General features: G+C 35.9%; 1 protein-coding gene across 5 annotated transcripts in view; it reads left to right on the top strand.

Annotated features, from left to right (window-relative positions):
* The window catches only part of LOC106665032 (stress-activated protein kinase JNK), a 383087-nt gene that overhangs the window by 258124 nt on the left and 99337 nt on the right, over positions 1 to 25626 (top strand). For all 5 annotated transcript variants that reach the window (XM_014391180.2, XM_014391181.2, XM_014391185.2 and 2 more), the window contains one exon: positions 19811 to 19880. In XM_014391180.2, coding sequence (XP_014246666.1) covers positions 19878 to 19880 — 3 coding nt within the window. In that variant the 5' untranslated portion in view covers positions 19811 to 19877. The remainder of the gene's footprint in view (positions 1 to 19810; positions 19881 to 25626) is intronic.

Below are 25626 nucleotides of genomic sequence, written 5' to 3'. Positions count from 1 at the left end.
GGCCAATTGGTTTCCTCGGCAAATTTATCGGCCTCTTTGTTGCCCCTCTGCGCTGTGTGTACTGGCACCTAGACAAGGGTAATTTTGTTATTTTACCCAATGTCTGACAGGGCTCTAATACAGTCCCAAACAATGGCAATTGCCTTTAGTGTCCGAGTAGATGGCTATTTTTCTATTCCAGCCTTTTTATGTCCCTGGCACAGTGCTCAATAGCCACAGTTTCCGCTTGAATGACGGTGGTGTATTGTCCAAGCCTTATTTGAATTCTACTCCTTAGTTATTTCCATAACTGCCTCATCCACAGTCGGTTTTGTAGCCATCTGTAAACCAGATACGGTAGGCATTAACTGGGAACCTGTCCCTGCATTACCCAAAACCTTCTGTATAGTTGTCTATTAAGTTTTTTGGGAGGATTCATGTCTGTTGCCTAGGCCCTAATTATCTGGTTTAAGAGGAAGTCGGTAGTTCCTTGTTGTTGAGGTAAATTGAAGAACAACATTTTTTTTTTTTTTCAATGTAAATGTACACTTTACAGTTTCCCTCATTCAGCTTTGTCCTGTACTTTCGCAACAAGTCTTGATAGCTCGAAGGATAGTGATTAAAAGACAAATGGCGGAATCATAGATGGTAATGGTGGTGTTGGCATGTATACGAAAGTCAGCGGTATAAATGGTAAACAGAATGGGACCAAGAATGCTCCCATGAGGGACGTCGGTTTCTACTGGTTAATATATCAGTACCTCTCCTCACCCTGTTGCAGCGGTCAGTTAAATAAGATTCCAGGTTCACGTTGTTATTTTAAGAATCTTTATTAGTGTTTCATCTTGTTGTTTGTGTTTGTTAATTGAATCAATTTAACTTTGAAATTAATTTTTCAAATTAAACTAAACTAAATTTTTAATTTGTTTAAATTTTAATATCTTGAAAGCTTAACGTTAAAGTTCAATGCAGTTAGCGTTGATAGATATTTTATATTGGAACATTTTTAAGAATGTGCTACATTATCGTAACGTTAAAGGCGAACTTTTTCTCATCTGTTTCTTAGTACATGTACTTAGCAATATCAGAATTCAAGAACGAAAAGGTCAGACAGTTTGTTTTGATGACTTTGCTTTTTCAACGTTGTCTGTTGGATTAGCGAAGAGTGAGAACATTGTCCAGCGATTATCAAGACCGGGATAGTTACCGAAACGATCGTTGCACCGGATTTAACTAGGATCTCATAAAACGGTCTAGTCAGACTATGTTCGAACAAATGGCCTTCTCGACTTTTTTGACATTTTTGAAACTCAAACGGGCCAAATCCTGCACAGAATTTAGTATAAAGGGGGTTAATTGCGTAACGTCCCGCTTTTTTCTCAGACCTTGGCCACTACGGAGCTTAATCGCATTAGTTGAAACGTCAAGGGCGAACGGAACTGTCCTAGTGACTGTTCAAAAAAAGCCGCTTTTGAAAAGTGCTTTGGCCCACGACCTATTGCATTTTTTTTTTTTTTTTAATAGTACGTATTGAAAATGGTTTCCTCGACGATATAGGCCCAGACACAAGGCCGTGTGTTTAAAAGAATCAGCATTGAACTTAAAAGTAAACTTTTGAACACTTAAGTTAAAGGTCCATCACAATCGAACGAAAGATTTTAGAGTTCGGAATATTTTGTTAACTGAAAGGGCTATATTTTATTTATAACTACCAATATTTAAAATATAAAACCATATATTTTGACAATTTTCATAATTGCATTGAGCTTTTATCTAAGTTGTTTCTCCTTTTTTTCCTTGCAAATACAATCTTTTATCGAGCGTGACTCAGTACTGTTATGACAGCCGCGAAAAAATAGTTGCGCAAGTATCTAAGTAATAAGTGCTATCGTCGAGGACACTGTTGATACCGACTTCATCAAAGGATAAGCATCACTGATATACACCGTGACGATTCCAGGAGCGTCACTGGAGCCTACTCGTTTTGGTGGTGCGAATAGAGAAATTGTGCTATGGAGTTTTTCTCGCTGGAAAAGCCAGGTCGGAGCATTACGATGATTATGTATTTTATTACATTAATTGTAATTTTGTAGTGTACACAGCAACGATTAAAAGAGAGGCCACAAAGCCTTCTGCACCTCGCCCTGAGTAGATCTATTGTGCTCATCTGTTTTTTTATAATTCGCTGGCTAGCATCATCACTTCTATAGACTTGCCAGCAACTCCTTATCGTATGATCTTGCTTGCGTCTTTTCCCGCCCTATTTGAAATTATTGCACCTACAATAGACCTTCACAAAAGCACAGAATGTGTTCAGGATCTCATCCTCTTTCTGTCAGCATCTGCAGTGTTTCTTTTGTATGTACTCCTACCAGTGCAAGTGCTTTCTTGCTTTCTATGCCTTCTTCGACTAGCTAATTTTTAAACCAGGCTTAATACTTTGGTTTATTTATTATTTTCAAAGAGCTTTAAATTGTATGTTTTTTATAGGATTTTGAAATTAGATCAATATGCATTTTTTAAACAATCGACTAGTGCAAAAATGATTTTGAATTTTGATACAATTTATTTTTAAATATTCAAAGACGAGTTATATTACAAAGAATTATCGAAAGTGAAAAATAGGAATGGATCTTTAACGTACGCACCTAGCCTTCCGGCGTTATCGGACGTTTTGATTCTCAAGATGAGAGCTGACGCACCTCTGCATACGACAGAAGTGTGTTACTGCCGCAGCATTGGAGTAGAGGCAGCTCAGCCCCGAGGGGACAGGACAACCTCGCTCCCCGCTTGCTCATTCCGAATGGTCGGGTCCGCATTAAGCATCGAACCGTTTGCCGCACGCACCGAAATACATCAGCCTGGTCTCTCGCGCACTCCCTAGAAAGAGAAGGCCACTCTATCTCCCAGAGTATTGAGGCTTCCCAAGCGTAGAAACTACGCGGTTTTGCTAACCACCCCCTAGAGGAGATGGCCTACGGTAAAAGCCTCCAATCGAGCTCAGCCTACACCTGCGTGCAAACGATTCACTACCCATTTCCATCCGCCTTTACTCACGCATTCGAGGGACTCTGACAGCGTAATCATCGCGTCCTCAACGCTTATACGCTTCGGTCCGATCCTCCGTATCCCGTGAGGCCGGCGCGACGATGATCATACGCAAGTTTCGTGCGAAGGTCAAAGATAGAAGACAGCCTCTTCTTTAAGTTCCAGCCAGGAGCGTCACCACGTACCACTACGAATCCATTCCCAGTGTAACAGGGGCTGAACCTTGGAACATTTGTGTTACCCCGTAGTACAGATGGTATGCAGACATGATCTGGTACCCTCATCCTCGTGTGCCTCTGATAAGGCACCCGCCGCCCCATGCTGACCCGAGGCCAACACTTGTGCTTTAAAGAGGTTGGCACACCCTCAGGGCTACACCATTATTTTGCGCCCGGACACCCCCCTTGTAACCAAGGGTTTGGAGGGGTCACAGGGAAGAATGAAGGAACCTGGATTGAGAGAGGGACGTGGATGAGGACACGAGGTTCACCTTTCATTGGCCCCGAGCCTTAACCATATTGATACCACCACACACCACACCATGGAAGCAGCGATACCTGGCTTTGAATTGATTCGAGTTTAATGTCACCAACGAGATAGGATTTTTTCTGCTGCGATACCTAGCTCTGGTGCTGGACCAGATATACCCAGTGATCGGCTAGGTTTTTGACGTTAATTGATACTCTCGGACGTTACAGATGCTGGAAATGCATGAATTAATCTATACATTAACCGATATCATGTTCAATGTGAATGATTGGAAGGATTTTTTTCTGTTGTGATACCTGGCTATGTTGATCGACCTGATTTTTGACGTTAGTCGGTTACCTCAGACTATCCACAAACTGAAATGGCATTAATTAATCTGTAGAAGTAGCATTCGATAGAATAATATAAGAGTGAAAGGTTTTGACAGCAGCGATATATGTATGACCCAGATTTTACCCATTGCTCGGCCAGGTTTAAGGCCGTAGTTAATTGACTACATCAGAAATGACAGTTGGTAATTCAAAATAAAGTGAATCGAAAATAGAAATGAAAGGTTTTCTGATCTAAATCGAGTTTGTCTAATTGAAACCATTTATAGTATAAATACAATAAAATCCATTTGGTAGGATTGCTCCTTTTTAATCGTTATGGTGGCGGCCAAATGTCTTTTGCACTTACAAGGGAAAGGCTACGTGAGATCTTTGATTTTAATTAAATTTTTTGCCGTGACTCAAGTTCGAAAAATATTAGATAAGTGTCCGAGCGTTCTTGCCAATGGGCATGAAAATAAATATTTCTTGGTATATAATAAATAAATATATGTGTGGTGATTAATGATCGTTAATCGATTTCTAAATAAATAAATAGATCTTGGTCTGCCTATCATTGTTGATCTTCCCTGATTAGATGCGTTTCGGCATTTTGCCATCTAAAGTGCATGGTGATTTTAGAGGAGAAATCTTTGACAAATTTTGTGGACTCCAAAAAAATCAGCCAAACAGATTGCCACAATTGCCAAAACGCTACTGAACCGACAAAAATCAGCGAGGTTCATACCAATAAGAAAACAAAAAATAAAGAAAGATAAAATATTGTAGTAGTTTACGATGATTTTGATGTAGTTCCGAGCACCGTTGCAGAGTAGGTTAATTTTTTCTAGCAGGCTGAAAAAACAAATATTTTTCGCACTTTGCAAACCTCTAAATACATATTGGTCAAATTTTTTACCTTCCAAATGCCATTAATTTTTAAGGTTTGCCTCTTTAAAGAATTTAGAACTTGAGATCTTATTAATCTCACCAGCATATTATATGCTTATCATACGTGAAGAAATAAATCAAATAATATATAATTACATTGAAATCCGTGCATAGCAAAAGGGAAAAATCAATATTTCAATCATTTAAAATATTTTTAGGTTTCTAAGTCTGCTCGATCCTCAGTCTGACAACATTTTTCGACCTAGTATCATCAAAACAAGTTCCCTGACGTTGAACCCATCAACCCTTTACACATATACTAACCTAATTGCGGATCGATGGGGCATTCGATATTCCGCCATTGACCCTACCACATCAAGCATTCACGCTAATAAATACATTCACTCTCTACACATGGTAGGTTCACAAAAAAACTGATTATTATATGAAACAAAACAACCCTGTTTCCTCCAAAAATCGGAACAGTGGTAACCAGATACTCGCGAATCAATCAAGAACAATTCAACGAAATCAATCACGCTGCTTTTATCGGGTGGCAGCTCTACGCGCGCGCTCTGTACATAGACCCAAGGAGTTGCACCACGCAATCAGGTGGGACACATCATGCAATCTTTCCCAACATGCCGGAAATACCCTGGCTTTGCCCCAAAAGTAAGTGTCCGTTTGTCAACTTGGCATGGCCTATTCTTAATCGGGTGAGGATGACCCTTCTTCCACAAAGGACTCCTTGCCACCCTCTTTTATTATGTTTTTATTTCATTTGTAGCGTGATAGGTAGGATGCCTTAGCTGGTCATCCGTTTTTCGATATCCTCCAGACCTGTGACCGGGTATCTAGACAACCATCGTTTTGCTGAGAGGTTCCAGTTCGTGGTATCTCTCCCAACAAGAGCTCAACGAAAGGGACGACGGACTTTTTTATGCATTTATTTTTATGTTTTTTATATTTATTATTTATATTATTTTTCTATTCATTATAGTTTTTACTCATGCTTCCATATTAGCCACAGGATTCTCCTTGTTAATTATTAAATTAACAAACTGATGAAACCGTAGAAAGATACGATTTTCATTTATTGTTGACATTTTTTAAGCTTTTCGTAACATAGAAATGGAAAACACCTTGGAATCCGGGCCCTGAGAAGTAGTAAAAGAACAATGGATGCCTTGATAGCTAAGGTTGGAAAGCTGGCCATTTCCTGGCCACCTGACGTCGATTATCTATTCAGAAGGTGCTCAAACATTTTGTCTTCTTTTGTAGCATTTTATCAGTTGGGTTTAAACACGTAGAATGTCGAAAAATAATGGAGGAAACTTGTCACCCAAAGTGTTCTTTGTGGGACAATTCACTCAAAAGAACGCACGCCACCTAGGAAGGGCAAAATCTCGTTCTGGCAGTTACATAACAAAATTCGTAAAATATTTTTTAACGGCATGACCTCTGAATTGGAGTTTAATCCATACTAACGAGTGATTACGTAATTCAAATTAGATTTTAATTTACTTTTAGGTTTCTTATTGCCGCGTTTCATCCTATTTAATGAAGAACATTCACATTTAGATTAACGACTTGAATTAATTGATAATCGTCGAAACGTACTCGATCAATCGACTTAAACTTTATCTTAGGTGCGATTTTTTTCATGGCGAATGGTTACGATCTGTCGGTTGATTTTATATCTAAAAATAAATCCGCTCTCTGGTATATTACCGAAGACCCCGGAAGTAATAAACATGAATTGTTTCGAACCCGGTAGGTGCATCTTTCACGATTTGCTGCAACCGATAATTTCCATATTTACAAATCAGGATACGCATTTATTTTCAGTTTTATTGAAAACTTCTTAGTGCATATTCATAGCATGTATATTATCTGAGAAAAACGTCAAAATCCAGTCTCTCTGAATTGTCGGTTGAATAAATCATCACGACAAACGCATTTTCACCCAGAAATTAGAAACATTTTTGTAATTCCTGGTGATTAATACTTGTCAAATTCGGTTGTATGTCATGTCGTGTCGAACTTTTGCCAATGAGACCTCAAACCGGGGAAATGATAATTATATTAGAACTTCGTCGCACGTTTCCACCATTAATAAAATTCTGCATGACTCGGTCAAAATTATGGAATAACTGCGTCCACTCTAATGAATTATGCCAACGTTTCTACATCCCAGCATATTTTAAGCATTTCACTAATAATTATAAACCATTTTCCAAAATTTTGAAACTTGTTCAGTTCGATTTCTCCATGCTGACATAATGCTCTCGTTGATGATATTCAGTAAAAACCTACAATGAAATACTAATAGTTGTAATTAATTATTTTCTTAATTAAAATTGTTTTGAAAACATCTACTCAAAATGAGTTAATAGTTTGGCAACTGATTCGGTAGTATTAGCATAACTGTCGATCATGTCAAGCTTCTTCAAACGAGGAATCATGGGTAAACACAATGTGATTTCGTAGTTGCCAGTTAAGGTGTTCCTCAGGGCTCAGGCCTGAGCCCAATTTTTTCTTATTCTACTCCTGCCACATACTCTTTGCTGATGGCTTCCAAATCTACTTACAATACCCAAAGTCCGGAATTGAAAAATGCATGTGAGCCATATTAGAAGTATATTAAGAAGATAGTTTTAAGATTAATTGAGGTAGTTTTAAGAAAATAAACCTTAATACTAACAAGATCAAATGCACGCTACTAATTTTTATTTTGTCAAATTGAAATTCTAGTATAAACATCATGCATAAAAAATAAATATAATAAAAACTTAGTCAAACGCATATGTCATAAAGTTTTGGAGAAAAAACGCTGGGATATGGCCTCCCCCGTGAGCGTGCTTTAAATCCCTGTGTCTGCTTCATTTTTAGTGTAAGAAAGAATAATATATAACCTCTTATAACCCCTTTGTACAACAAATTGCATCGGCCAAATGTAAAGAAATTTTATTTTAAACTTTCACTTTTGATGTCCTCCATTTCAAAACCCTACAATACCTGTTCTAAGCCTTTTGTTTAAATAACCAGATCACATCTCGTAGAACCCGCTCAACTCGTTCAAATCCTGATCTCTATCCTCGTAAATACAAAATATCCTCTTTCAATTTTTTTTCCTCACCACAACATTCGAAAATTACGAAAAACTTCCCATAAATGTCAAAAATGCAAAATTATTTTCGACCGGGCAACTTCTACTGTTGCAGCATTTTTGGACGTTTCAAATAAAGTATGTATTTAAAGACTATTACATTAAATAGAATTTACCTTGAGAAATTTATTATTGCATAATAAAATAAGAGGTTCGTTATAAATCGTGGATTATCAGTTATCACAAAGTAGAGCAAAGATGGAATTAAGAAAGTTATTGCAGTCTGATTAACATTAACTTCTTTTGTCAACTAATTTCAATTCACTAATTTCGTGGTCCGCTTGACCAATTAATATATTACAATTAATTATGGTTTTTAGTTGAGATAAAAAAGTCAATGGCACGAGCGGGATTCGAACCCACGATCTTCGGCTAGATACGCCGCTGCTCTACCACTTGAGCTATCGTGACCTCGATCCACTCGGACACTAACTTCCCATCTCAACCCCACCTTTCGAATTTTCCCTCCTTTTTGCCATTTTTCAAATGTCGTGTAATCGGATTGGATTCTCGGCGACAAATGAAGTGGCCACGGAGAGCTTTTGTGAAGTATACTTCATTTTAAATCATTAAATTCACTAATTTCGTGGTCAGCTTGACCAATTAATATATTACAATTAATTAAGGTTTTTTGTTGAGATAAAAAAGTCAATGGCACGAGCGGGATTTTTTATCTCAACCTGCGTTGGAAAGGGATTGATGGAATTTTTTGTACTTGTTTTTCCCTACTTCTGGTACAAAGGGAATATTAAGGTTTAGGTGAATGGTGAGGTTTGATACCATAGTAAGGGATAGGGATAGGGATAAAAGTGTCTGCCAAGGGCTACCTCACCTCGACCCGAATAGATGTATTGTGCTCCTCTCTTTTTTATAACTCATTGCCCACTTCAGGTTGTTAATCATCCTCAGTTATCAAAAAGTAGAGCAAAGATGGACTTAAGAAAGTCAAAGGCAGTCCGAATAAGATTGACGGCTTACTGGCCAGTTCCAGGTTGTTAATCAGCCTCCACAGCTTTGCCAGCGGCTTCTTGGTGTAGGATCTTGATTGCGGTTTTTCTTGTTCCAGTTGCAAGAACCTGCACGTACATAGACTTTCACAAAACATAAAATGTGTTCTGCGGTCTCCTCCTCTTTCTGGCAGTATCGGCGCGGTGTTTCTTCTGTCTGTACTCCTATCCGGTGCATGTCCTTTCTTAAGTGACAATGTCCTGTCAGAAGCCCAACCAGAATCCTGGTTACATAATAAGGAGAGCTAACAATTTTTCTTAGGACTTTTGATTGGAATCTTTCATGCGTTGGGATTGGAATGCTCGCTTGACCCCAAGAGTTCCATACCATAAGTTCACGTAAATTTATATATTAATCTTTTGTAATCAATGGTTTGATTTTGGTTAGTTTTGGTCGTCTTCGAGTAGTAGTGATAATAGTTTGTATCAACCATTTAATTCGTTTCGTTTTACACTTACTTTACTTTTTACACGATTTAAACAGTTTTAACTGGTTCAAATCAAATAAATATATTAATGATAAGTTCAATTTACGTGGATATGAAATGTTTTGTGCTGATTCAATATTGAAAAGTTTGCAAGGTTCTCCACTTCGTTTTCACAGTAAGCAATAAAATAAGTATTTACTGGAAATGAAGTAACTATGATATATGTCGATTAGAAATGTACATATATACTATAGGTGTATTTGTTCCTGGAAATCAAATACTCAGAATCTCTGTATAAATTATACATTTCTCTGAATTAAAATATATTAGAGAAATGCAATTTTTTTTGTCGTTGATTATGATAGGATTGATTTATATAGATGTAAAACCTCAACTTCTCTTCTTGAAAGGAGGTCGAGCAAATATTTGGCATTCGGTTTGCTTCTTCTAAGAACCACCGGGAAACATGGCCAGGCGTATTAATTAGTGCCGGTCCGTTTTGAATCTTGTATTATTTTCTAGTCGGTTGTTTTTTCAGTGCGTCTTTGATTTATAACATTCGGTCCGTGCATGGATGCATAGCAGTCGTCAGCAGTGGCAATCTTAAGAGCTGATAATCTCCGTGGTCCGCCTATCCTCGGTGTTTGTACTTTTTAAGGCCAAACGTGCCTAGAACGAACCGGACTCAGAGATGTTCAATAATGATCAGTGGGAACGAGTCATCAATTTGCACTTAGAAACCAGCTCGCCGTTGATATTGTCCCTAGAACTTTCCCACAGCTTAACGGCTTTTAACGAACGAAATTAATTTTCGAAGAGTTGGCCCGGGGTTTAATATCGTCGCAGAAATAATTTTGCGGAGGAAACTTTGATATGAAATTGGTGAAACGATTAAAAACTTTTCAGCGAAATAATTCTCGTGCTCTTTGTCAGCTTTTTGACAGTTTTCCACACCTGCGGTTCAGCTGATTGCGATCATTCCGTGAAGGTAAAGGTCATGCACCGTGACTGTCATTTTTTATCTTCCGTACCTTAAGGAAACATTCTCGACAATGTGCTTACAACCTTGACAAATAATTTGGTTCATTTTCCCCCTATAAATAATTTATAAAGTCATCTGTAATGGTAATTCTTTAATGGCTAGATTTTGATATCTCTGTATTTTCAAGGTTATTTGGTAATATCTGCCCTCTGGTTGGATTTTAAATGGAACGAAAGCTCGCCAATACTTGGCTCTTCTTTATGCATGATTTGACCTTATACCTTACCACCAACAAAACTTTAGCATCAGTAGTTACAAGCTGATCATGACGGGTATCGTCATTTGATTGACATACTTGTAAATTATACCTTTAAGTAGTTTAGTTTAATTAGTTATCGATATTTCAGTTATTTTATGATATATCATCTATTAAAGGATTTTTTATAATAAATAAATAAATTTTTGTAATAAATAAAAGAAACTGTAGCTATAGTAAAATAATTGATTTTAAAATGTTTAAGTGGTATTTCTCGTCCTTACAGTTGTTTAGTTTTAATAGTAAGGTCAATTCTAGTCCTTACCGTACAGTTTTAGTTGGTACACGGGATTTTATGTATCTGTGGTTTGTGCCAGTTAAAATTTTTTTTCACGTAAATAAATAAAATTTTAGCCCATACTTTCGAAAAAGGCAAATAGAACAAGAGAATGGCGTATATGGCATGTGTATATATTTGGTGCACCTGTATGCTTTAGGAATCCTATAATTAATGTTAGAACGTAACTACTTGACATTTATTCGAGACGTGTAATAATTAATTTAATTATTTGTAGTGGATATTGCGCTAGTCTGAGTTATACAAGGAAGAATTCAGACACATTTTTTAGTTGAAAAACTGTCAGTTTGGAGTATTAAAATACTAATTTAATGTACGCAAAGAGGAAAGTAGGTACGTGGTATATAACAAAGAGCTTACAAAAGATGACGTTCGCGAGGGACTACACACAGACATTCTCTGAAATTCGCGGAGGATTGCCTGAATTCACTCATCAAACTTGAAAGGGAAAATCGGAATGATCAAGGAATTTTTTTAAATATGTGCACACACACACAAGATAGAGAGAAAGAGAGAGAAGAGTAGATGTCAGAGTTGGAAACTGGCAGAAGAAGGGAAAGAGTGTTGAATAAAAGAGAGCGAGAGAAAGATGAGTGAATGAGAGAAAGAGAGAGAGTCTAGATGATAGAATTGGAAACAGAGAGAAAAGGGGAAAGAGTGTTGCAAAAAGGAGAGCGAGAAAGAGAAAGAATGTGTGAGAAGGAAGTGATAGGAAGATAGAAAGAGAGTGGGAGAGAGACGTTAAGTTTTTATGTAGGTTTTGTTGTGTGTTCAAATAATACATTTCATAATCTTCTCCTTAAAAAGACGTACTATTATGTTTATTATTATCGTCTCTATCTACCAGATTCCGGTTTATGCGATTCCCACAATAAGAATGTTTTTACTGTGTAAGTATTTTTTTAACCGCGAAGAATCTTCGATTTCCATATGCATTAGTCGGTCTTGTAATATGTTGTTTTTGTCGTTGTTTTTTTTAAAGGGAAATTTAAAAATAGTGACTTGTACGAGAAAAGGCGATGTAGGAAAAATAAATTAAAAAATAATAACGTTGAGAAAAATCCTCCGGCGAGCGCAACCTCGGCGCATCCTTCACAGCGGTTCACGTACAAGGTCGAAACAAAAGGAAATAAACCACAAAGGATAATTTGACCTGTCTCCACTCCTATGCGAAAAATGTGTTTCCAATGCAAATCGCATGAGAATTAGTAGGGCCAAGACTATTGTAGATCTCCAATACGATAATTTCTTATTGAGGAAATTCGTAAATTACATTCTAGAAGTACGTCTATATTCAACTACAAAGATGGTCGGGAACCCTATATAACCCATATATACTAATGTACTATTTGCTTGTAAATTTTTTTCAGCCGTTTAAACACTGGGTCTGTTTATCATTATAATTATAAATCTTTATTTGCAAGGATGGCATTACATATAAATCCATTATATTTCGTGGTCCGATTGGCCAAATTACTTCTTTCAATTAATTAATCTTTATGTAAGGTATTGGTTGAAATGAAAAAGTTAGTGTCACGAGCGGGATTCGAACCCATGACCTTCGGCTAAATAAGCCGCTGCTCTACCACTTGTCACCGCTCATGACACTAACTTTTTTCATTTCAACCAATACCTTAATAAAGATTAATTAATTGAAAGAAGTAATTTGGCCAATCGGACCACGAAATATAATGGATTTAATAAGTAAAACGAAGTATATCTTCACTAAAGCTGTCAGTGGCCATTTCATTTATCGCCGAGAATCGAATCCTGATTACACGTCATTTGAAAAATGGCAAAAAGGAGAGAAAATTCGAAAGGTGGAGTTGAGGTAGGACGTTGGTGTCCGAGTGGATCGAAGTCACGATAGTTCAAGTGGTTAGAGCAGCGACGTATTTAGCCGAATGTCGTGGGTTCGAATCCCGCTCGTGACACTAACTTTTTCATTTCAACCAATACCTTACATAAATATTAATTAATTACATATAAATTTACAACAAAAAGTAATATTTGCGAAGCTTGTACTAGACAGTAGGGGTTTTTGGAGATCATAAGAGAAATAAACAGAATATATCTTTACAAAAGCTTAATTTAAAACAAACAAATAAACAAACATAATACAGAATTCAATTCAGTAGTTTTCGTGGTACGCTTGCCCAATTAATTTCTTTCAAATAATTAAGGTTTTTAGTTGAAATAAAAAAGTCAATGTCACGAGCGGGATTCAAACCCACGACCTTCGGCTAGATATGCCGCTACTCTACATCTATAGCTCAGGTGGTAGAGAGCGGCGTATCTAGCTGAAGATCGTGGGTTCGAATCTCGCTAATGACATTGACTTTTTTATCTCAACTAAAAACCTTAAATCATTGATAGATAATACAGAATAAACGCAAATTAAATCGTGGCTTAAAAATATCTTAACTGCAATTTAAAATATTTAAAATTATAAAATTTTGCCTTCTTTTTAGCTTTTGAAATTTGGAATAATGATCCTCTCTTTATCAAAAAAAAGAAGTGCCTTATTTAATGAAAAATTATAGTATTGCGTAGTTTTTACGTTGTAAAAATGTGAGTTAGCCAATGAATGTGTCTTGTGTTATATTCACTGATGTAAGTAACTAGTTACAAGATTATTTTTGTATATATACAAACATGAACATTTAAGAAATATTTGGTATAGATTCATTATTTCAAATTCACTGTATAATTTTTTCGTATTTTATCTATACGGTTTACGTAAAATAATTTTAAGAAGTGAGCTTATAATTAATTACATCCAGAGTCTTAGTGTAGCATTTGTTACTACCTCCCCAGGAATAACATAGCAATAACATTGCCTATTATGGATTGTGAAAAAAATATATTGCCCTTAAGAGTTCAATTTTCATAAAGTTGCTTAAAATTCTAAATTTATGAAAGAGCTTTCTCAGAGGAGAAACCAAAAAACCAATATGTGAATTCAATCTCAAATTTGAGTTCAATGTCACGCCAAGATAATTAACACTTGAAGTTGTTTCATTTTCTTTTTTAATGGATATTGTAATACATTACATTTTTTTGTGTCCAAAAGTAGCAAGTTTGAGTTTAACCAAAAATCAATTATTTTCATATCATTATTTATAGTTTTAGTTAAATTCATTAAATTACCACCTGAGAAAATGATACAAGTATCATCTGCGTAACTAAATATTTTTCTAGGGAATTTAATTTTCAAAAAATATTGATGTATAAAAGAAACAAAATTGGGCCTAACACTGCACCTTGTGGTCCCAATTCAACGCGTAAAGGAGAACCATAAACTGTCCCAACCTTTGTGACCAGAGTTCGATAAATATGATTCAAGGAGTTTAAAGGGAATATTAGAGATACTAATACACTCAAGTTTTTTTAACATCACAATGCCTCAGGAATCAATTATTTCTTTAATAACGAGAACAACAACGCACTGTTGAACAATCACTATTATAGTTGACCTATAGTTGAATAAGTTCGTCCTGATTCCTTTCATTGTACGTCACATTGCACACTACAGGACCTTTGGCTGATTACGTTTCGTATTGGAATACAAATTTCCTATGTAATTCCTTACTCGTAAATCAGCACAGCCAGTGGTCGGACGTTAGAAAGTTTTTTCTCATTAGGCCCAAGACTGTTAATTACATAATTCATTTCGCCGGTGTGGACATTAACGCTAATATTTATCATCATGACATCAGACACGTCTTGTTTCCATTTAACAAGTTCAAAAATTAAATATCAAATTTAAAAAACTGAAAGGCAAAATTTACTAACAGCAATATGAACACTTACAAGCTTTAAATTTTTTATAACTATAAAACAGTCGTTATTCAATGTAGTTTATTTATTTCAAACATCTAAATTAGGAATGCGGAATTTTTTTTATGACTATAAGCTGGATGTTATTACATTTTATTCTATAACATTGAAATAAATTATTTTACTGTTTTTATTTAATTGTCAGTATTTATTTTAACCAGTTATAGTATTTTTAACAATAAACATCAATTAATTTATGTCATTAATTACTTTTTATTTATTTCGTCAATTTAAATGATTCCTCGTGTAGCAATTAGACAGAAAGTGAAAGTGAAATTTATTGGGTTGTAAAATAAGTTGGTAGCGTTTTTCTATAAATTTATTTTATCCCTCTTGTGTTTCGAAGCCAATTTTGTCATTTTCGTCGGTTTCGTACGAGATCTCGTATTTGTACAAGGTTTTTGGTAATTAAAGATGGACGAAAAATCGTACGTTTTTGTCATTTAGTGGTTTTAATGGTTAATTTGTGATGTGCACGGTGATGTCAATGCCATGCAATGGTACCGTCCATAAGATTATGAGCGTAAATTTTGATGTGGAACAAAACTTTTATGACAATAACCCACACTCAACGACACGAGATCAAGAGTGATACTGATCTTTTATAAGCATTTCAACGCACCTGATAGCAGCTGGACTGTTTTGTTGGAGTAATTTATGGGTTCGTCGCACATTGACTGAAAATAATTGTTTAAACTCCACGTCCACATGCCCCCTACTAAAACGCAATGTAAACGGTCCAATTTCACATATGTTGATAACCGCGGTTGAAAAATGGTCCTTTACTACCTCAGACAGGAAAATCCTGGGAAAAACGGATCGGCCCACTTGCACAACTCCAAACGCCAGATTACATCCCAAGAAGGTAATGTGCATTTTATGGAATTGGAAGGGGGTGTTTAATTATGGTCTTCTTCCACCCAACGAAACCGTTGATGCTAGTGTATACTGCGCACAATTGGATCGATTAAAGTCAGCAATTGACAAAAAACAATTGACCACATACCAGTTGTTCGGGCATTGCCTAATCGTCCACATCGTCTTTGCAGACGCACCTGAAATTTTTGGAACTTGACTGGGATATCCTACCTTGCACACCGTATTCGCATGACTCCTTCATGTAACAAAATCCATCATAAAATATTCTTCAATAATACCCCTGTGTGCTGTGTATAGCGAGGGAGTACCTTCTGGTCGTTGCCCCCTCACTGCAGCGTATACACGGCAGAGCTGTATGCGATTTGGCACGCTCTCGAGGCGGCGCGGACCGGGGAGGGCTCAGCCTTCCTCGTATGTACCACTCTCTGAGCGCTGTCTGGGCTATACGCGACAGGTTCTCTGTTGACCCTCTCGTCGTGCTCTTGTTAGAGAAATACGCGGAGCTGGAGCCTCTCGGAAAAACGGTGATTGTTGTCTGGATTCCCGGACACGTCGGCCTGGAGGGTACGAACGCGCGGACGAGGCGGCGAAAGCCGGTACGTCCCACCCTCCAGATCGGACCATCGCGATCAGGCCCCCTGACGCTAAACACGCATTTAAATATATGATAAAAGAAAGATGGCAGCGTCAGTGGGCGGGGTCGTCGGAGAGGCTCTTGCGAGTCAAGAGCACGACCGGTAGATGGCCCTCAGAGAATCTGAGCAGGAGACGTGGGATCGTCCTCACCCGACTGACGATTGGCCATACTCGGTTGACACATGGGCACCTGCTTTTGGGCCAAAGCCCGCGCAGGTGTCCCTTATGCAGAGAAAGGTTGCTCGATGTGTCCCACATAATAGAGGCGTGTCATGCCTTGTCTCCATACAGAGAGCGTGTAGGCATGCCGCCGGATTTAAGAAGTCCTCGAGCACGGTAGCGAGTTTCAGAGCCCCTTGTTCAGCTTTTTAGGGGAAATTGGTTTTTTTTTTATTGTATATAGTATGTCTTATGTGTTATGTGTCTTTATGTTTTGTCTGTGTGCATGTATTTATTAGCGTGAATGGCGAGGGGTGAGGGTGAATATAACGTCATCATCGCCCCTCGAACGATGAAAGCGAGTGAGTGTGTGTTCGGGGTCGATGGCGGAATATTTATAAAACTACCCCATCGACCCCAATCTAGCTTAGTTTAAGTGTAGGTCGGTGGAGGAATATCAAGTACTCCACCGACCAAACGGAATGAGTGTACTGTATGGATGTATTTAAGTGTATGAATGTATTTATTTGTATGAATGTTGTGTTTGAACGGGTATAGAATAGAGAATATAGACTTAGTGGGGGGCTGAAATGACCTAGATGTCGGAAGCCCCAGCAAAAAAAAAAATACCCCTATCCAAAAACTACCAGTTGCACTACCTTGAGTTCTATCTCGACTCACGAGTCACGTCTAAACTGGAACCGACATATTCGAAAAAAGACAGGAATTAAACAGACACTTCGGTCTACTATATAAATTATTATCAACACAACCGACAAAAAACACACTAACATTTTACAAAACACAACTAAAACCGTTTTGGACATAAGCCTTCACTATAACCTCAAAAACTTTAAAAAAATTAAAAACCTAAGCACATTCAAATTTTCTACCTTCAACGAAAAACCGTCACATGCCAACCCATTAATCTGATCCATGTCCAACTTACCCCCCTACAACCCAGTAATGCGACAGAAGGAGACCATCTCAAGGACCAAGTTACGAAGGGCAACAATGATAGCTGACTTCCTTCAGGAAATATGTCCAAATCTCGGATAAACTACTAAAAGCTAAGCTAGGGTGAAACAGCTCTGGTCCTAGCTTTCAAGAAATGAAAATGTCGCCGTTTTTAAATTCAAAATATTTAGTACGCCACCGTAATTTGTCATAGAGTCACAGGGTTGGGGACTTAGGAGCAAAAAAGTTAGAAGTTTTCACAAGGTGAAAATATTTCGTTCGTTTGTTGAAACGATTGTTCTTATTCCCAAAACCAAGAACTAGAAATTATACTGAATAAAATGTTTATGCCTTTATTATAGATTTCAATTGTATAAAAACACTTAATGGAATGTCCAAAACTCGTTACCCCAAAATCATTTTGAATTGTTAGAGAGAAACTGTTTTATGGGTTATTTAATGGAGGGAGTTAAAAGTAAAATGCAATTGTAATTTAAATTTAAATCAACAGAAACTAGTTGCAAAAAATCTCACGTGTGATAGCTTATAAGCTAATAGAATCAAAGAAATTCATGGTTTATCAGATTCAACTACTCTACTTTTTTAAACATACAAAAATAGATATCTCAAAAAATCAATGATCAATAACATGATTTAAAAACAATGATGTTAAAACTCAGAGCCGGAAGCGAGGTGTTAAATGTAAATGCCATGGAGAAATGTCTCAGACTAGGCTTTGCTTTGAAAGGACTCTTTGGATGTAATGCTATAATTTGATCATTATAGATGAAAATTTGATAATGGACAGCATTCCTACTGCTCTTAAGCAAAAGAACTATTTGTCGGGTGTCTTCCTACATGAAGCCAGGCTTGGGTCCGGGTATGGGAATCGGGTTTATTCCATAAACCTGCCGAGCAAAAGATTCTTCATAGTACTTCTCCTGCAATCGTACTTGACTGACTTTCTCTCTTTACTTTTATATTCCAATAGAATCGGGTGCACTTCGAGTATGTCCTTTCTACAATGTACACTGGTCGCATTCCTACTCCGTTATCTCTTCTGTACCAATGACAAAACTGTCCACTTTTCTCACTCAGATAAATATCCTGCAGGTAGGACCCAAAAGCGACTCTTAATACAGATGAAAAAGGTTTAAAAAGACAATGTACATTTTCAGTTCAGGGTCCTGTTCTCTTCTCTTACAGAGAACGCGACCGTAAAACATTGATTAAAGGAAGAAATTGTATGTATAGTCCATATTTCCGTAGTGGTCATAATTGACCATATTAATTATTCCTTTTATCTAAGGTTTTTCAGATGAAAAAGAAGAGTCGCGGGCGCGATTCGAACCCAAGACCTTCGGCTCAATACGCGCTGCTCTAACCACTTGAGACACGATAGATCAAGTGGTTAGAGCAGCGGCGTATTGTGCCGAAGGTCGTGGGTTCGAATCTCGCTCGTGACGCTTACTTTTTCAACTCACCAAAAACCATCGATAAAAAGAATAATTAATTGCATGTATATGTTTCAAAATGGGAAAGACTGGTTAAAGTTGTATTAATTTCTAAAAAGTGCAGGAAAGTAGACAGATATATGCGATATATTACTTGACTATTTTAATTATTAATTAGTCATAAAGAGATTTTATTTTTGTATAATGTGTTAATATTTTATTTTATTATACATTCGTAGATAAATTTTGGACTTAAACGACGGACTGGAAGTCCCAGGTTTTTTATTTTCATTTTGGTAATATAATTTAGTGTTTTATCATTAAGTGTCAGTACGAATACAACTGGAATAATTGAAGTTTAAATTTATTTAATTAAATTAGAAATGTGCAATGTTGTAATTTCTCTTTTAACGAAAGGCTATATTAATGGTGTTGACCTTTGATCCGTTCAATTACCGGGTTTCCTTGTACCAACGTTTGATATTTAAAATATCAGTCGGCCCTGTAATACTTGCATGTCAAGTACAACAAACTACAATGCAATAATCAGCAAGAGATCAGACGTCCAGTCAGCTATTTTAACACAGTTGATTAACGGTAGTGAAGTGTGCAAACATTTGCCCCCAAGTCGCCTCGCTTTCGGGGCGGGCTTAAAGTTATGCCAAGTAAGCTAAGCTCCTTTTCGAGTGTGAGTTGACCGTAAAACGTTCAGATTAACACGGGGGAATAGATCTCTGCTCAACCTTGGGCCTTGTGATGCAAAACTAACCGTTTAACGAGACGGTCTCGGATCGAGGGCATCCGTCAAAAACCCTGTTGCTACATGCGCTTCTCCCATTAACATGGGACGTGTTCAGGACGGAAAGTAAAAGTTGTCCTTTTAGAACGGATTCCTCTTCTTATTTATGCTTTTTACCACATGGGAGATGTTTCGCAGTTGCTCTTTCTTACGTGGTATTTTCTGTTTCAGGGAATGCTGGTGAGGTGGTATTTGCTCTACTCATCCCTCTACATACTCATCTGATGATGGGCAGTTGATGGTAAGACTTTAGCTAAATATTTAAAGAAAATTAGTTTAAAAATAGTAAACTCATTATTTATCCTTAATACAAATCGTTATCGAGTTCAAGGTTCAGGCCTCCATGTAGATTAGAAATAGCTATAAAAACTCTTCTTACTTTCTCATACATAACAGTAGAATACAAAACAAACGCATGCACTTCGAAATATAAGCATTCCTATAAGGAGAATGTCTGAAGTAAAGAGAAAAGGTTATGTCGGTTTGAACCATGTCTGACCTGGCCTCCTTCTGAATAATTCCTTTCATAAACTTCATATTTAAATATACAGACATCCACTGAAGATTGTTGAAGGCCAGATTCGTCTTGATAGAAACTGGCAGTTTCTTTTTCGAACAAAACTTAGAAAAGAAGAGCAGTCGGTTTGTAACGTTGTCTTAAACATCATTAATTTGTATTTCATCGGTTTGCATTAGAATTTCAAACAATAGTGAATGAGAGAGACAACATACAGACATCCACTGAAGATATTTATATTATAATTTATTATTTATGAATCCTCAAAAATAACCAAGCCCATATTCTTCCATTTCACATTTATTAATATAACACGTTTGTTCGTAGTAAAAAACATCATGTTAATTTCACATTATTTTAGCTGTGAAAATGCCAACTTATCAAAAAATATACTAAGCAAGCGAGATAAGTAGGGAGAATCGTTTCTAAGTATTGTTTTATTCTAGTTGATTATCGTATTTTATTATATATAATCTATTATATTTTAATACTGTTCAAAACTGTTTCTATACAAAAAGTATGATGCACCGTTGTCCACAACAGACCATAGAATCTGCAATGTCGGGGTTGTAAGCAGGGGAAGACTAAACGCAGAATTAATTTTAGAAGATGGTTAAGTGCTAGATTCGTCTTGACAGAAGCAGCGGCAGTTTCCTTGTTTAAAAAAATAAAATAAAGTAAAACAAAAAACAGTTCTTTAGAGGAACGGCTTGCGTTAGAATTTCAAAAGAGCGGCCACGAGAGACAACATACAGACATCCACTGAAGATATTTATATTATAATTTATTATTTATGAATCCTCAAAAATAACCGAGCCCATATTGGTTGGGGAAGATAGTTGAATGGCACGTTCGCGTTGATATAAACAGTGGCAGTTCCCTTGTTGAAAAATATGTGACAATAGCTTTGTAAATAATTACAATTAATTAAGGTTTTTAGTTGAAATGAAAAAAAGTTAATGGCACGAGAGGGATTCGAACCCACGACCTTTGGCTAGATACGCCGCTGCTCTACCACCTGAGCTATCGTGACCTCGATCCACTCGGACATCAACTCCCCATTTCAACCCCACCTTATGAGTTTTCCCTCCTTTTGCCATTTTTCAAAATAATGTAAATAATGGAAGACTTACAACAATAATAATTTAATTTTGAAATTTATCTGAGTCGGTTTGTCAGACGCGTTTCACTGCTTTATTTTGGTAGGGTTATAAGCTGGGACAGGCAGGTTTTTGTTTTGGTCAAGAATCAATATATGTTTTATTTTAAACCTTTTACACGGTACGGACCTGGTCCCGTAAGAATCCGAGCTTTAGAAATTCTTCAAAACTTTTTTTTGAAGTTCCGAACCGGGTCTAACTCGTCATGATGTACTTGCGTTTCGCCATCCTATACGTTGTGTGAAGTCTATCGACTTTTAAGTATATTCCGTTTCAAAAAATAAGTTGCAAACTGTCACGGGTGTGCTCGACCGAGTACACTGAGTACTTCGGAAACCGCATGGCTAATTTCGTACGAGTCCTAAGTCCGCTAGTATAAGGTTTGTCCTTCGGGGAAAGTCTTTAAAGTTTAAAATATGTACTGTAATACTTATTATTTCCGATAAAGGTTTAATTTACGTTTTTATTTTGTTACTTTCATTTGCTTTAACACCTCTGCGCAATACTATTACAGGGGTAATTAAGTGTACCTCGAGGTGACAAAACTCATATTGAAACTTTTTTTTTCATTTTGTATAATAATAGACAAACAATCGTAGCACAAATGAGCGGAGAAATAAATAAATTTTGACGAAATGGTACCGAAAATGGCAACTATTGGTCTTTCTTTCGACTAATACTTGTTCTGTCATCATTGTTCTTGACGTGTCTCAGAATCACTTAATTGTTGTTACTTCTGGCAAATAATCTTCATATATTAATCTTTTTCAAAGCAGCTCCTTTACAAAAAAAAGTACTGTTGGCCAGAAAAGTTCATAGATGCCGCGATGTCAGGGATATAAACAGAGAACGGCTGCATTTCACAACTGATGATGTAGGCGTTTTGTATTGTTGTACAGTACTGCCTCATTCCTATATATATATATTATATTTCTTAAACTACATATTTTACTTTTTACTTCCTCTACACAATAATTTCCCGAAGTTCCCAGCAATGAAACAACAGAGAAAGATCCCTACATTTGCCAATAGTAGAGTTATTTTTTCTAATAAAACTTAGAATCACGACATGCTCATTACAATTTACCGAGTAAAATGAAATGCAGACACGTTTAAAATAACCAAATACGAATTTTCGAAATAAGAAAAGTTTTTAAGAGGTTTTAATTCACCTTTGTATCCTATTCAACTGTTCATTAATATCACGAGAGTTGTTAACTATGCAGCAAATTTTTCATTAATTATACCCTAGAGATTATTTTATCGACCAAGTATCTTATTCTATATTATTTAAGTAATTAGGTACTTCTTGATTTCACTTATTTTATTTTATTTATTTATTTTTGTCAGTCTAACAGATTTATGTCATTGTAAGAGCTTTTATTTTTCTAATAACTATTACATTGCATTGATTCACGAGTTCCGCACCAATAAAAAAACGAACTTTTTTTTACGTTTAATTCGACATAATATATAATTAGAAAAAATCACCAATTTTAATATAACTTATTGTAATATTTATGTAATTTGGTAACTTGCTTATGAATCATCATTTTTTTACTATTTTTAAAATTTTATATGTCAGTGCGAAACATGTGATTGTCAAAATTATAAATTATTATTTTATAGTTTTATTCTATCAAGTTTAAAACTGTAATATTGAAAGAAATTACATGTATACATAAATACTTGGTTTTATTAATACTACTTTTTTTTGGTTTCACAATAGCTTAATCTCATATTTATTTAAAAATAATTTGTGCATACGAATGTTTCCGACGAAATTTAAAAAAATAAAACCTTAAGTATTAAATGAAATAATACTAAGGGTCATATATTTTTATTGAACTAAAAAATCAATTTTTGGGAATTCGTGATTGTTTCTTTTATCCGTTATATTATATTATATTATTATTATGTTATTTATTATCACTATTTTAGAACTGTATATAACATTTTTGACAAAAACCTTAAATATCTGCGTAGTAAGCTATTTTTACTAAAATAAAGGTTAATTGTTATTAGATAATAATTCATTATTCATAATTAGCATTGAACTAAGTTTGTTCATAAACGAGGTCAGTGTATGGTTTCACAGGAGATGTTTATTGTTAACCAGGTAAAGTCTGTTAATATAGGAGTAACCAATTTTTCCAAGCAGTTTGTATTAGCAACGTTCTTTTATTGACATTTGTCCTTTGCAGAAAGGTGCTGGTTTTGCTGTGGAAAGAGAAAAATAGGAGTATACACAACTTATTACATTTCGAACGGCCGTTGTATCGCACAAACACCTATTGTTTACCTCAGGAACAAAAGGATCGTTGATTGTCAGAAAAGTTGGAAACGTACCAAAACCCTTTGCAATTGTCCTGAATCCATCCGGATATTCGATTAAACAACTTCCTAATTTTTTTTAACACAGGGCTTCATTATAAACAGGAAAGGATAATCCTTTCTGAATTCGGACGGAGAGCCGGTTTTTTGTTACAAAGTTTGTAAATTAAAATTATATCTCTTGCGTTAAATTCCTTTTTAATTGTCCATTTATTGGATTATACACCTATATTTTGAAGGATGTCATGTTAATAACATTAGTTATTATTACAATCTCATGCAGACTATTTTTCTTGGCTCTGTGGCAAGAACAAACAAGATATATTAATGTAAGTTTCTTTCTTTACTCAGTAAAATACGTTTGGTTTAAAATTATCGGATAGTCGAGATGTTTTCATGCGGTCGTGTCAGTGTCCATCCGTCCTGCTAGGAGTGGTGATTTTATCTGTCGATTATTAAAATCACACGTTTTCAAAACAGACTTCCGTTCTTATTTGTTTATTGAATTATGTCACGTGTCGTTTTATCCTGTATTGCAGTACAACGGTCTATATTTATGTCCGAACAGGCATTTCTTTTGTCAAGTCGTGCCGGCTGGTCTAGGAGTTTTTCCTCGTCCCTGATCATCCTGGTCCGCCTATTTTCCCTTTATGCTCAGGACAATGGCGAATACCTCAAGCCCGGTAGGAAAAGACAACAAATTATGTTTTTAAATCAGAATGGCAAGCTTCAATTCCAGAAATACAGATATATAAGCATTTCTAGACAAAATTTGTGGGATAGTCATATGACGTAATAGAAAGTGGTCAGTTGTCAACTATAAAACCCTCCTCCACCTACCAATAATATTCCAAATGTCTTCGTAAGGTCAGGAACTGATCAAATCCATGTGAACTATAAAATATTTAAGAGACTGTTGAATTGGTTGTTATGCTTTCCTAATTTGTTCGATATCAGTTACCAAAAGTGTGTTATAACTATTCTACGAACCTGGATTCATTTAAAATGCTCTTTAACTTCGTGCTTATCGATTATTGGCTTAAATGATCTCGATCTACCAAAAACCCAATGTAATTAGGCAAAATTACCAAAACCTATTAATAAAATTTCAAAATTGTTTGAATTTACACAAGACGCACATAATCAAATTAAAAGTAATAGCTCAGCTATGTGGAAAAGGTCGGGTCATATATGTTACGGGCGGTAGTACTCGGAGGAGGATGACCTATGACCATTAATACTCCGTAGTGCACATTTTAATTTCATGCCTAATTCTTTGCCTCCTCAGAAATATATTAATCGAATGATACATCACTGGAGTCTGGAAGGTTACTTATAAAAAATATGAACATTTACATTTTTTTAACAAGATTAGCATTGAAGATATTATTACTATATTTTTTTAATGGTTTAAAAATGGTTCTGCGCATTTAGGCATGGGATAACAAAACAAATGTATTGCCTTCCTACCACTCTTCCACCGGTTTGTGAAAAGTTGTTGATATAAAATGGTCCTACATCACTCAAAATAACGAAACATTTAAAATCAGTGTAAGTTGCTGAAGATGGGTGCTAAGCCTGAAACGTACAAATAAATGTTTAAATAAGTCAAGAATTTACTTTGTATAAAAGCCACATGGAATTGTTTTTTAACAAAAGTAATGTTCACTTGGTTATCAGGGATGTGGTCTAAGAAAATATTTTTAATTTTAAATCTTCGCCTAGCTTTCGGAACTTTATTGTACCTTCTTCAGGGCTTAATTTTTAGTCAGAAGTAAATAAACTTGAATTATTTTATTTTCATGCTAACACTGTTAAGTTTTTCTCACTTTTTTCTTCACCTTTTCATATATGAAATGACTAGACTAGTTTCATATAATATCACAGACAGTAGGAAAAAAAAGGTTTTTATAATGTAACGAATATATAACTATTGTAAAATTTATTTACTTATAGGAATTAAGAATTGCCCTCGT

This window comes from Cimex lectularius, unplaced genomic scaffold, assembly GCF_000648675.2.
Source record: "Cimex lectularius strain Harlan isolate CLEC.00 unplaced genomic scaffold, Clec_2.1 scaffold172, whole genome shotgun sequence".
NCBI classification, from domain to species: domain Eukaryota; kingdom Metazoa; phylum Arthropoda; class Insecta; order Hemiptera; family Cimicidae; genus Cimex; species Cimex lectularius.
Note: the sequence above shows the minus strand (reverse complement) of the source record. Positions and strands in the feature narration are given on the sequence as shown.